Source organism: Pygocentrus nattereri, chromosome 17 (assembly GCF_015220715.1).
Source record: "Pygocentrus nattereri isolate fPygNat1 chromosome 17, fPygNat1.pri, whole genome shotgun sequence".
Classification (NCBI taxonomy): Eukaryota; Metazoa; Chordata; class Actinopteri; order Characiformes; family Serrasalmidae; genus Pygocentrus; species Pygocentrus nattereri.
The window spans coordinates 11,885,342-11,899,367 of record NC_051227.1 but is presented as its reverse complement, the minus strand read 5'-3'; the positions used below and the strand labels follow the sequence as shown (position 1 = coordinate 11,899,367).

The 14,026-nt window shown below is 43.8% G+C and overlaps 1 protein-coding gene across 2 annotated transcripts in view; it reads right to left on the bottom strand.

The window, feature by feature from the left end:
* ppp2r3a (protein phosphatase 2, regulatory subunit B'', alpha) overlaps nt 1-14,026 on the bottom strand; it is a 159,048-nt gene that overhangs the window by 55,687 nt on the left and 89,335 nt on the right. For both annotated transcript variants that reach the window (XM_017724397.2, XM_037546628.1), the window contains exon 3: nt 7,385-10,057. In XM_017724397.2, the coding sequence (XP_017579886.1) occupies nt 7,385-9,574 (2,190 nt within the window). In that variant the 5' untranslated portion in view covers nt 9,575-10,057. The remainder of the gene's footprint in view (nt 1-7,384; nt 10,058-14,026) is intronic.

The following is a 14,026-nucleotide window of genomic DNA, read 5'->3' as shown; positions in this document are numbered from 1 at the left end:
ACAAACACAAGTGCTGTGGCAGAATACAGATAATATAAATAATTACCAAGCAGCTTATTATTCATAAAACCTTAACGGTTGTTAAAAAGTAACAGGAAAAAGTGTCTCTAAAGACGCAGAGCTGCACCCAAACGTACAACAGGCTCTAAAAAGACTTTCTGATAGATTACTGGACTAAGCTTTGAGCCACTCGAGCAATCATACAGATATTCTGCACACAGGTTGCACTGAATCTACTACTGATCCTCAGTTTTACCAAACTATTTCTATTTATTAACTATCAACTATTTATTGTTATTGAAAGTCAGAACATTTGGTGAAAAATACCCTTCAAGTATTCATAAAAGTACTGTACTGTATTTACTGTTTTCTACTGCAGTATACAGTACTGTATTATACTGTCATCATCATTGTTCTTTATTTAAGCTCAGGTTTACATTGAGGGGGACGTCCTCAGTTACAATGTAGCCGATGTATTGCACTATACTGAATTGTACTATATTGTATAGGTACTGTACTATATTACATTGTACTATATCATGCTGTACTATATTATATTGTTCTGAATTGTACTGTGCTGTACTGTATTGTATTACACTATATTGTTATACTGTACTGTATTGTACTATACTATATTGTGTTAAGATTAAGATTAAGATTCCCCTCCAACCGGGAAATTCCACCTCCGCATTTAACCCATCCGTGAAGTGAAACACCACATACACACTAGCGAACACACACACTAGGGGGCAGTAAGCACACACTTGCCCGGAGCGATGGGCAGCCCTTTCCACGGCGCCCGGGGAGCAGTTGGGTGTTAGGTGTCTTGCTCAAGGACACCTCAGTCATGGACTGTCGGCACTGGGGATCGAGCCGACAACCTTCCGGTCACAGGGACAGATCCCTAACCTCCAGCCCATGACTGCCCCCAAAAACCGTCTGTACTGCCCATCCATCCATCCATCCATCCATCCATCCATCCATCCATCCATCCATTTTCTAAGCTGGTTCTCCCTCTGGGTCGTGGGGGAGTACTGGAGCCTATCCCAGCGGTTTATTGTATTGTACAGCGGTGTATTGTTGTGTAATTACTGCTGACAGTTACCTGCTCATGCAGGGATGGATATCTAATGTGTCTGATGAGATCTGGGCCTTTTTATTGTGCATTTTAAACTGTGGACCTAAATACAGAATGTGGGTGTTGTCGAGCTCCTGCAGGCACAGATTCAGGAGAAAGTGGAGCTGCTCCTATCAAAGAAGGAGTTCCTCTCCTGACAGGTTTCACGGCAACGTCATAAATAGCATGCCCTAGATAGCAGGCAAGCCGGTGTTGGGTTACAAAGCTCAGCACAAAAACATGTGAGGTCTGGATTTACCAGAGAGAAAAGAAAGAGAGAGAGAAAGACAGAGAGAGAGAGAGAAAGAGAAGGTGGGGAGGCTCTGACAGTTACAGCAGATTTACACAGACCACAAGACCACCATGGGAAAATTAGCAAGATCATAATTTCTACATACTGACTGGAAGAGTTTTCACTCAACTAGAAACATCAGGACCAGTCTGGACCGGACAAACTAGCTAAATGTGATGCACTCTGAAGGTAACCTTCAACCAGGCTGAAGATAATAACGTGAACACCTAGCAGCACCTACTAACTGGGCCGCAGGAGGAGCACAGTTTAAAAGGTGAAATAACAGAGCCTAGTGCTGGGTGATATGGCCTCAAATCAATATCACGAATAATTCAATATTTTACCTCATTATGATTAAATGAACCATTTTTTGTTTATTGTTTTGCCCTCATAATTCACTGACAAGGTTTGCAGAGTAAATATGTTCTGCACATCTTAAAGTCAATCGTCTCAACGGCCAGATCGGAATTCACGCAGCTTTTAGGTCAATCCACCTTGACAGTTGTCATCATTTCGTGCTGCTGAGACTCAAAACATTTAGGCTGATGTTTCTGTACCAAAGGTAGAAAACCATCTCATCCAAAACCATCCGTGTTCGAAGTGATTTCTAAAGAAATGTCCGAACGCGGCCGCAGGAGATCGAGGCTGCAGCGTCAAAGGACAGTTAAAAGTCTGAAAGTGAAGTTTAAAGAATCCAAGGATGGGAACCGAAGAACTGATCACGCCCTTTTTTCAGTGAGCTCCTACACATTCTGGGAGACGAGCCCAGCTGTCATGATAGCTCCTGTGAAGCTGGTGAAGATGAAGCTGATCCTCCGGGAGTGACTGGCGTTCGTTTGCGGTTGTGATGGTTTACCTCTGAATGAGCTGCGTGAAGCACTGTTCTTTAGCGCATTTGGGTCGGTTTAGGAGCTGATCTGTTCAGACTGTCACATGCAGATCACATTTGAAAGATAATCCGAATTTGGTGAGAAAATCAGATTTGGGCCAATTTTACCTGCTGTTTTAATGTAGCCTTAACTTCCATGTCACAGACTGGACGTGGGGACAGTACATGCACACACAGAATCAGGAAAGGATTAACATTAATTTAAAAAGTCAAAATAACCGACAACGGCAAGACCACTTCTCAGTACCTTTCTGCTTTCTGGCTGATGTTTTGGTCACTTTTGAATGTTGGTGGTGCTTTCACACTCATGGTAGCAGGAGACGGACTCTACAACCCACACAAGAGGCTCAGGTAGTGCAGCTCATCCAGGATGGCACATCAATGCGAGCTGTGGCAAGAAGGTTTGCTGTGTCTGTCAGCGTAGTGTCCAGAGGCTGGAGGCGCAACCAGGAGACAGGCCAGTACACCAGGAGACGTGGAGGAGGCCGTAGGAGGGCAACAACCCAGCAGCAGGACCACTACCTCCACCTTTGTGCAAGGAGGAACAGGAGGAGCACTGCAGAGCCCTGCAAAATGACCTCCAGCAGGCCACAAATGTGCATGTGTCTGCACAAACGGTTAGAAACCGACTCCATGAGGATGGTATGAGGGCCTGATGTCCACAGATGGGGGTTGTGCTCACAGCCCAACACTGTGCAGGACGCTTGGAAATTGCCAGAGAACACCAGGATTGGCAAATTCACCACTGGCGCCCTGTGCTCTTCACAGATGAAAGCAGGTTACACTGAGCACATGTGACAGACATGACAGAGTCTGGAGACGCCGTGGAGAGCGATCTGCTGCCTGCAACATCCTTCAGCATGACCGGTTTGGCAGTGGGTCAGTAATGGTGTGGGGTGGCATTTCTTTGAAGGGCCGCACAGCCCTCCATATGCTCACCAGAGGTAGCCTGACTACCATTAGGTACCAAGATGAGATCCTCAGACCCCTTGTGAGACCATATGCTGGTACGGTTGGCCCTGGGTTCCTCCTAATGCAGGACAATGCTAGACCTCATGTGGCTGGAGTGTGTCAGCAGTTCCTGCAAGATGAAGGCATTGAAGCTATGGACTGGCCCGCCCGTTCCCCAGACCTGAATCCGATTGAGCACATCTGGGACATCATGTCTCGCTCCATCCACCAACGCCACGTTGCACCACAGACTGTCCAGGAGTTGGCAGATGCTTTAGTCCAGGTCTGGGAGGAGATCCCTCAGGAGACCATACGCCACCTCATCAAGAGCATGCCCAGGCGTTGTAGGGAGGTCATTCAGGCACGTGGACACACAATACTGAGCCTCATTTTGACTTGTTTTAAGGACATCACATCAAAGTTGGATCAGCCTGTCGTGTGTTTTTCATTTTAATTTTGTGTGTGACTCCAAATCCAGGCCTCCATTGGTTAATAAATTTGACTTCCATTGATGATTTTTGTGATTTTGTTGTCAGCACATTCAACTTTGTACAGAACAAAGTATTCAATGAAAATATTTCATTCATTCAGATCTAGGATGTGTTATTGGAGTGTTCCCTTTATTTTTTTGAGCAGTGTGTATACACACATACATATTCTATTTCTGTGGTCCTTTTCTTTTTGTGTCACGGGTGTGCAGAGACTACTGACTGTATGTTAACTTCAGAAAATCAATAAAAAGTTATTAACAACAATTAATTATCGTTAGTTATGAGTGTACAGAGGTTGCCGTGCTTCAGTTCTGGAGTTCTTCTGTGCACCTAGTTGTATTTTCAGGTGCTATCAGCCCTGCAGTGGAGAAGTCCTTGGGCACAATGACGCTCCATATAAACAGAGATTATAATCTGATGTCTGTTGTACAAACTGTGCAACACGTGGCTGATATTTTCACTGTTGATCTGCTGTTTGAACATGTCTGTGCTGACCGGCGCAGGAGAGCGAAGGATAAACTGTTTTTTAATCACCCTTTCTCGTTTTCATTTTCATTAGAATCGTTTGTAATGTCTTGTTTTGTCTTGTAATGTTTTGACACTTGGTTGTAGGTCTGTTTTATCTTTTGTCAGTCAAAAATTGCACCCATGTTTGACATTTTTCGGTGGGTGAGTTTTCGGTGCAGGCCTCCCATGTTTTGCGTAATCCTCCCTCTAAATTCATTGCATATTCTGCAATAAGATGTAAGGTGTCTGGATGGATCAGATGCTAGCAGTTTTGGCTGCTGGTAGAAATGTTCCAGAAATGGTGGAAACCAGAGACGAAATACAGAAACAGGCAAGAGGTCAGAACACAAACACAGCTAAACAGAGTCCAAAGGGTCAGGCAACGGGAAAACAGAACACACATGGTAAACAAATGGCTCAGTAATGAACAACAAGCTGAAACAATACTTCACAACAAGACTAAACTAAAGCCTGGGCTTTATACTAAACAGGTGCATGGAATTAGTAATCAGGAGAAGCTGAGCGTGGATAGGTGGCCGGTAAAGAGTCCGGAGTCAGGTGACTTTCCAGAGGATTCTGGGAGTTGGAGTTTGACAGTGGAGCCAGGGAGAGGCGTGACATCGGGGTGGGAGGTTTGATGAATGGAACAGATAGAATATTCTCTATACACTGCCTCGTTAAAAACGCTATCCAAGGCTATGAATATGATGATTTTATATTCAGCTTTTCACACACTTTGCTGCATTAAATGCAATGTAGCAGGATTAATTATGATCTTTTTGTAATGAATCATGTAGTTGGTCAGTGTTAAGTACTAGTGAGATCTACAATACTCAGAACAGGCAATGTATAAAATTACACAAGCCAACAAACCAAATATGTCATTTTCTCCACAGACTTACTGAACTACAGAAGCACCATAAAGCCTTGGATCGAGTAAAAGAAGCAAATGCAAGGGTTGAGTCAGTTCAGCGATTGCAGGCAATTACTAGAGCAACAAAAACACACACCTCCAGTGTAACTTATGATTTATTCAATAGATGGGGAAATGGCAATCTCATCACGACCTATGATTTAGAGGGAGACAAATGATTCCACTCATAAGACTTCAAAGCAACACTGCTCTAGGTTTGTGCATAATGCAGTGCATATTTCAAGAGGGAAGTCAGCTTTTACAGCAAATCGTCTGTGAAGATTTTCATTTGGTGCCTCAGTGGATGGTAAAATGAATTTTCCTCTTCACTGAATTTTAATAAGATCATGATTTTAAAAACTCCACAGTTAAGGGAAAAGCAGCTTATATTCATTCGTTCATCCATCCATTTCTTTGATTCACAGACCCGTTAATTCGTTCATAGGTGTATTCACTCATGCTTAGATTCATTAATTCAGTCACAGATTCATTCAATCATAGGGTACGTTGACACAGCAGGTAAAAGTGGCCCAAATCTGATTTTCTCACCAAATTCTCACTCCGATTTGTTTGTTTAGCTGTTCAGATTATCTTTTGAATGTGATCTGTATGCGACAATCTGAACAGATCAGCCCCTAAACTGACCCACATGCGCAAAAGAACAGAGCTTTACGTGGCTCAGAGGTAAACAAGCACGACTGTCAACGAACGCCTGTCCCTCCCAGAGCTTCAGTTCCGTCTTCTCCAGCATCACAGGAGCGATTATGAAGTTCCAGTGGTTGACAGCTGGCCTCATCACCCAGAATGTGCCGTAAAAAGGTCACGGTATTCAGCCACAGCCACTTCTTGGGTGCGTGTCCTTGGACTCTTTAAATTGGACTATGGCGCTGCAGCCTCTGTCTCCTCCGATCGCCTTCAGACTCTCTTCGAACACGGAGCAGCTGCGATGAGTCTCCTCTATTTTTTTGGTACAGGAACATCAGCCTAACTGTTTCTGAGTCTCAGCAGCGTGTCATTATGATGAATGTTGAGTTGACTTGACATAAAAGTCGCATGAACTCCGATCTGGCTGTTCACACTGAGTTGTGCTGCCACAGATTGGATATGGATCGAAATGTCAGATTTAGTATGTTTATCTGTTCACACTGACACACAGACACACAGCTGTGTCACATATGAAGATAAATATCAGATTTGGGCCACTTTTACCTGCCGTGTGAATCCTTTCCACAAGGTCCCTAAACAGTGCTCTGATATTCCTTATGGATTGACTACAAAATTAAATCTTTTCAATCAGAATGCCCAGCAACACCATCATCAAAGACACATGGGATGACCAGCAATGTGTTTGCATTAAATACTGTTAGGCAATCATGAACTTAGCTTGTAATTAATTAAAGTTTATCCTGCAAAAGTATTTTAGTTTTCTATTAAGGCTATTTCACAATGTGTTGCACTACAGTCCCCAGCATGCATTGCGACAGCATGCATTGCGCGCTCTGACTCTCCCACCCCAACAACAGTATGGGACAGCTGTTACACAATTCTATGCAATTCCACACCAGTCATATGACCAAATGCATCTCAGCTGCAGCTGCAACCAATACAAACTGTTAACATCAGCTCAGCGACTCAGAAACTCAGCCCAAGTATTGATGAACTTGCAGTAAAGAAAGGATGGCAGGTGTCTAAATCAAGCAAATGGGTAGGCTTAAAAGACTGAGCTCTTGGGGACGTTTAAATTTTGAATATTTCAAGTGTCCATGTAATATTTCAAGGTCTACTACAAGTGTCTGTACTTTACTGTTGAAGTTTTTGCAGATTCGGATTAAACAATGGCCAGTTTGGATTATAGCACAATGTTAATTATAAATGAAATAAAAACATTTGGCTGCAGATTTGATGAGATTTTTTCATATGGCCCCTTTACCGGTTGAGTTTGACACCCCTGCTTTAAAGAGTGTGAAAAGGCACTGTCTAAATGCCCCAAAAAACACGAAAGGCAAATCCAAATTAGGCTACCAGCAACTTCCGGTACAGCAGCTTAAAGCTTCTTTTCTTTGCACTTCTGATTTATTTCACTAAAATAAAGAGTCTCACTCAAAATATCTAAATACCCTCTGCAGTCCATTTTGCAGGAAACTATTGGGGCAAACAAACTGCATCTTAATTCATTCATGCATTCATTCACTCATCCATTCTTACATTCATTAACTGTACTCACCCTGATGATTTCAGGCGTCTGCTGGATCAGTATAGTCGAACCTGTGTCTCTGCCAGTGGGCACTGGACTGGTCACTGAAACAGGCACAGGTGAAGGTGTAGCTGCAGGTGCTACAGATGCATTAGCAGGCACAGGTGTACTTTCCACTGGAGGCTCAGGAAGAGCCTCTGGAGAAGTTTCCTGTTTAGCGGTGGCCAAAGTGTCCTGGAGCAGACGCATGACCTCACGCTCCTTGGACTGAGTGCCTAATCCAGCACCACTCTCCACCAGCTCCTGAGCAAAGCTCTCGATGCTTTCCAGAATCCGCAGCAGCAAAGCACCATCATCCTCTTCACCTGCCTTGTCAGTCTCCCGGTCCATTGGCTTGGGGTACGAGAGCCCGGGAGGATTCTGGGTCACTGCTGGACCTTGAGTCCCTGAGCTAGAAATATGGTGCTGGTTTTGGTAGGAGTTTGCCTGGTGAACAGATTCATTCATTCGCTTCAACTTGGGTGGAAGTGGAGGTTCCTTTTGCATGTTCTGGGAGAGGCACTCCAAGTCCATCAGTAGTTTGTCAATATCGTCCTCCCCTTCCCTGCTGATGTGTGGTGCTGGTTTTGAGAGTGTTCTTGAATCCATGCTGTATGGCTGGTTAACAACTGGCTCAGATCTGGGTTTGTAAGCAGTTCCATTTCTACTGAAATCTGTGAGTTTATCTGTAACACTCGTGCCTGTGTCTGAGAGGGCACTGGGTCTTTTTGAATGCTGCCTGGAATCTGAAATACCATAGCTGCCATGCTTCCCCTCATATCTCCCTGTCTTGTCCAAGGTCCGACCCACATCTGCATCTTCTTCTATGTAGAGAGCCTCCATGGAGTCTTTGCAGATGCTGTCCGTGCTGCTGGATAACAGGGAATTGGTGGAAGAGAAGGGATCATGGCGGCTAGTAGAGACCGAATGAAAAGTGGATGCACTGGAAACAGAAGGTAGGTTGCTGCCATTAACAGATGCATGGGATGATAACGATACAACGAGACCCTGGACAGGTTTTAAGCTCCCTGTGAGATCCCTGGAACCTTCGTGGGTCTCAGGCTGAGAAGATGAGGATAAAGATTTAGACTGTTGTTTTGTCAGTGGCGGGGAATGGACAACATCCTCATAGCGCGGTGGCTGTTCATTGCCAAAAATTGGCGAGAACGGACTTTGCTGTAGTCCATGGAGGCTGTTGAGCAGTTCAGACAAATCGTTGTGTTCTTGCCTCCCAGTTTGACCCAGCTCCAGCTCCAGAGGTAGCCTCTTGAGGTAGCTGGAAAGTCGTGCCATTACATTCTTATAGATGGCTTCAGGGTTGCCAGAATCCTCGTTTCCATCCCCACCCATGGATTTCCTCTTGATGCACTGCTTTATGATGTCTGTGCACTTTTTCAAGTCCTCCGAGCACTTCAGCAGGATGTCCAGGCAGGCTTTTATGTCTTCCCCTGAGGTGCTGCTGTCCGCCTTGGTCTTCTCCAGTATTCTTGCAATAAGGTTCTCCTCGCTGAGGCTGTTGAGGTAAAGCGTGGCCGTACTGCTGTTCAGGTTTTGCTCTAGAGAGGCACTGCGGCTAAGCTTCTGCTCTTCTGCCACTGACTTCTGCAAAAGGCCAAAAGGAGGACAATTCTCATCGTTGCCTGCAAAGTGGCCGTAGATTATATCAAGGTCAGTGGACCTTCGGCTGAATGAATCGGGCCTAACCTTTCGGCCCTTTCTGAAGGTCACGTGGCTGGAGGAGTACTTGATCTTCTCAAAGGAAAACTCTTTGGTCTTCCCACTAGCTAAGTTGATAGCCTCACCTGTGATGTCCTTCAGGCTTGTCGAGCTTTGGATGGTTGATCCTTTCTTGATTCTAGGGATGGCCTGGTGATAATCCTCACAGAAATTACCAGAGCTGCCATTCTCCACAGTTTTAGCGGCAGACTCGTGGAGGCTCATAGGCCGGTCCGTATAAGGACGGGAAATAGGTACATCCAGAAGCTCAGCACAGGTGCTGCGATGAGCCACCATGCAGTTAAACCCATGTTTCAATGCCCCGCAAGGTCCATTACAGTAATGCACCGTGTGCTGAACGCGCCGGTCGATCACCACACTGTTGTAACAGTTTATGCTGCTGACCACAATGCGATAAGTTGCTGCCATGTTCTTTAGAAATGTATACGTGACTTCATGTAACATAAATGTTGCCTCCTGATTACAGTAAAATCAGCTAATAAAAAAACTGCAAATGTTAAAAAAACTCTTCGGTCCCAAACCAAGGCAAACAGCTAGGAAAGGTTCTCTTGTGGAGATTTACAGTAATAAAGGGCTACTCCAAATGCTGATTCTGCTGATTTAAGGCCAAAGAAAAATAATGTCCATGCCAGTCCTTTACCAGAGCCCCATGGTTAAGGAGGTAATTGTTAGCCATAGCGATGAGGCTATCCATTCCTCAGCACAGGATACTGTGGCCTAATTATAGGCCAAAACACAGTGCTCCTGATCATCTTTCCTGTGGACAGTAGAGGCCTGTGGCCACGGGGAAGTCTCCTGGCCCCTTTCTCAAACCCGTAAACCACAAGCCACCCGGTGATAGTTCTGCCTTGATGTGTTTCACAGATGTTTTTTCTTCTCTTTCTCTCTAGTTGGTTGCAGATTTTTTTGTAAATCCAACAAGAGCACCTGTGAGTGAAAAAAGAAACAGAAGACACACATTCAGCTGTCTGAGGTTGTGAGCTGTGTTCGTGGTCTTCTAGACAGTTACAACTAATACAGTGGAAATGACCCCATAAAACCGAAGTCTACAAGGCAAGTGTTTTTATTTTTGACTATAACGTCAGTATCATCCAATGATCTATGTCCATTCCTTTAGCACAAACTCAGCTTTCAGTTATGCAAAACCCTCTCAACAAAAAAAGATGAAAGTAAGTCATTATTAATGGTAAAGAGAAAAATAAAAAAGATGCACTTTATGCAACAATGCTCTTTGAGTGGCAGCAGCCGATCAAATGGGACCATCATGAATCACTGCCACAGAGGCACATGTTTTATTGGCTTTGTATTATCATTTTGGGTGACGTCATAATTTTTCTTCTGATTCTACAATAAAGACAGATCAATCAATCAATCAATTTTTATTTAATTATTTAATCTCGGAGAACACGGAGGGTGACCCTCATTTACAATGTTGCCCAGCTCATACAGAGCAAAGGACTGAGTAATGTGTAAGAACATATCATATAATAAAAGTAAATTTAACAGAAAAAGACTTAGATCAGGTACATATAAAAAAGTTTTTAAATCAGATCAAATCAAAATAAACTAAGAACTCTGGAACTAAAAGCAGATTTCCCCAGTTCAGTGAAGAGATAAAGAGAACTTGAACTTCGGTTGCCTTTTCTGAAAGATGGCTGGCCAATGAAAAGCAATATACACTGTTATAAATTAACTCCAGTCACATGGTGACTCGCTTCTGACTCAAATCGAGACTAATTTCAGCCTAATTTAACTGATTGAATTAAATTAAAACTCCTACTTCCATCCCAGAGACTCAAACTTGACTTAGACTCACACCTCAGAGACTCAAGACTAAACTCTGACTCAAAATTTAGAGACACGAGCCTTGACTCAGTCTCACACCTCAGAGACTTGACTTCGATTTGCGCTTTAAAGACTCAAGACTCAACTGAAACTCATACACCAAAGACTCAAGACTCAGACTCACAGTGTAGAGCCTTGAGACTTGACTTGGTCTCGCACCTCAGAAATTCAAGACTTGACTAAGACTTGAACATCAGAGACTCGAGGCTTGATTCGCACTCATATCTCAAAGACTTGACACTCAACTCAGACCTGACTTGGAGTCACAACTCAGTGAATCGAGACTCGATTTAGTACTGTCCCGCCTTTGCTGAACACACCACATACGTCGAACGGCTGCTGTCGGTCTGTATCTGCTATGATCTACTGCTCCAGAGTGTCTCTAGTTAACAGGGAGTTTGAAGCCTGTTGAGCTCAAGCAGATAAAAGGATCTGAGCCCTTTATAGCGAGAGACATAAACCCCACTGCACTTCCTGTCTCAGTGTGTGGAAATCGCCTCCAACCATACATATGTAGCTTTTCTACAGAGATCAAAAGAGCCAAAGATGAGGACATGGGCTCAGATAATTGGACGATGTGTTACAGCTAGAACGAGACAGGGAATAAAAGAAAAAAAGACAAAAAAAGAAAGATAGAATGAAAAAAGAAAAAAGAAAGAGAAGATAAATAAGACCCAGTTTCATTCTGGCTTTAGCAGGGAGTCATTTTAAGTCACCAACATGTTTGTTTAATCTCAGTACTACACCCCGTTAGCTGTTTTTGTCCAGCCAAAACCAGAGAAAGCAATGATAGTAAGAATGAAACAAAAAAATTAAAAAATAAATAAAGAAATAAAAGTGCTGAGCTGTTATAGTCAATATCAAACTGGAACAGTAAAAATGAAATGCTAGGCAATGCATTTAACAATGTTTTCACACACACACATCTTCTAAGCCGGTGGGGTGCTGGAGCCTATCCCAGCGGTCATCGGGCAGAGGCAGGATACACCCTGGACAGGTCGCCAGTCCATCGCAGGGCAGACAGACACACTCACACCTAGGGGCAATGTAGCATGTCCAGTTGGCCTGACTGCATGTCTTTGGACTGTGAGAGGAAACCGACGCAGACACGGGGAGAACATGCAAACTCCACACAAAGAGGACCCTGGCTGCCAGGCCGGGGAATCAAACCCAGGCCCTTCTCGCTGTGAGACGAGCCACCACGCCACCGCGCTGCCCTGTTTTCACATATAGTTCGTTTTAAAAGAAACGAACCGAGTTCTGTTAAAGGGAACCAACTTTACTATCGCTTTACTTTGTCAGCTCTGCTGTCCATCTTATATCACGGACAGACTGTATCCTGAGTAGAACCTTCTAAATGACCCCTGGTCTGTTTTACCAGCTGAAGCGCTGAAGTGTCTGAAGCTGTGTGTCTGCTGAGCCTCGAGCTCTTCACCATAAAGCACAGCTAAAGCCGACTGGGGCCGTTTTGTTTTCATAATGCACAAATGAATAGAACCACAAAACGAACTACAAACAAACCTCAGTCTCTGTTCGGTTTGTTTTTTGGGGCTGTTTAAAGGTTCTGAGTTCGTTTAGCGTGTTCACATCTGCAGAAGAAACCATGATTCAGTCCAATTCAGACGCTGAAACAGCCCAAGAGTGAAAACACCCTAAGACCCCTAAGGGTTCAAGGCACAGGTTAAGCTCAGATAGCACAGACAATAATAAAGAAATCCATAAGTGTATATGAATTATTTCTGAGCTCACTGAAACATTTCAGATCACACCAATTCGTGTTGGCAAGTAGAAGACGTCCAAATATCTATAGACTCCCAGCACTTCCTCTAAAATGGAAGGTACTAAAAGTGAGTTTGTCCCCTCTGGCTGAAGTAACAGCCTCTTCTGGGAAGGCTTTACACTAGATGTAGGAACACTGCTGTGAGGATTTGATGGCATTCAGCCACAAGAACATTAGTGAGGTCAGGTTGAGTGATCATTTCTGGATCATAAATGCCACTCCGGCTCATCAAAACATAATATGATCCACTTGCGTAAGGAAGAAGAAAGTCAAAGTGAAAGTAGTAAAGTTTCCAAAACTGGAGTCTGAAAACTGATTAAAGCTACGGAGAAAACGTTCCTCCTAACAACCACCTGGAAGAGCTGGTAGACCTCAAAACTGCCCCCATCCGATAAACAGCACTTAAAGCTTTGATCTCTGAGAGACAGGAGAAAATCAAGCTGCTTCAGATCTGAAAACATCCACAGGTGTTTCTGCCCATCCTTCCACTGTGAGAAGACCACTCAGTGCTGAGGATCTGAAAGGATGTGTAGCTGATCAAGAAGGAGATGGACACATCAAACAAAGAAGCTGAACGATGGACTGACCACCCCAGAGTCCAGACTTCAACACCCACCGAATGGGTTTGATCACTTCAGAAAATCATTAACCAACTTCTAAGACTGAGCTTTGGAGACGTGTCTGCAGATTCTGTGAGGAGCTGGAAGTGAGGCTCCTGAGAAGAATGGAAGCTGGAATGAAGGTGAAGAGAGACTCGCTGACTGAATAGCCGAGAGGAGATTCAGCTGCTGAGGCTTCTGTGTACTTAATGGTTGTTTTGAATGGAAACTAAATAAATGAAGGGGGTCTCTGAGTTTTGCACATACACATATACACAGTCCAGATGTGTCAAGGTGAACTAATATATGTACAAGCTGTCCTGCAGAATCCCTGATATAAACATTGATTTGGGCTGATTTTATCACCAAGGTCAGTCTATTCCTTTCACTAATAACTCCACATTGGAGGTATTAAAGCAATGAACAGACTCATTCATTATGTATGAAATGAATAAATAATGAATGAACGCTAATTTCATAAATAACTGCAGCAGGAATATAAATACAGTGAGAATTTTTCCTTTCGTGAAACATCACACGGCACAACGAAGACAAAAAACACACAATTCATCAGCAATCATTGAATTTCTGTCATTAGAACCTCAAACGTACAATTCTTGTGTTTTATTTTGGCCTCACTTTACTGGAGGGTGCTGTTCACAAGGCAGCATG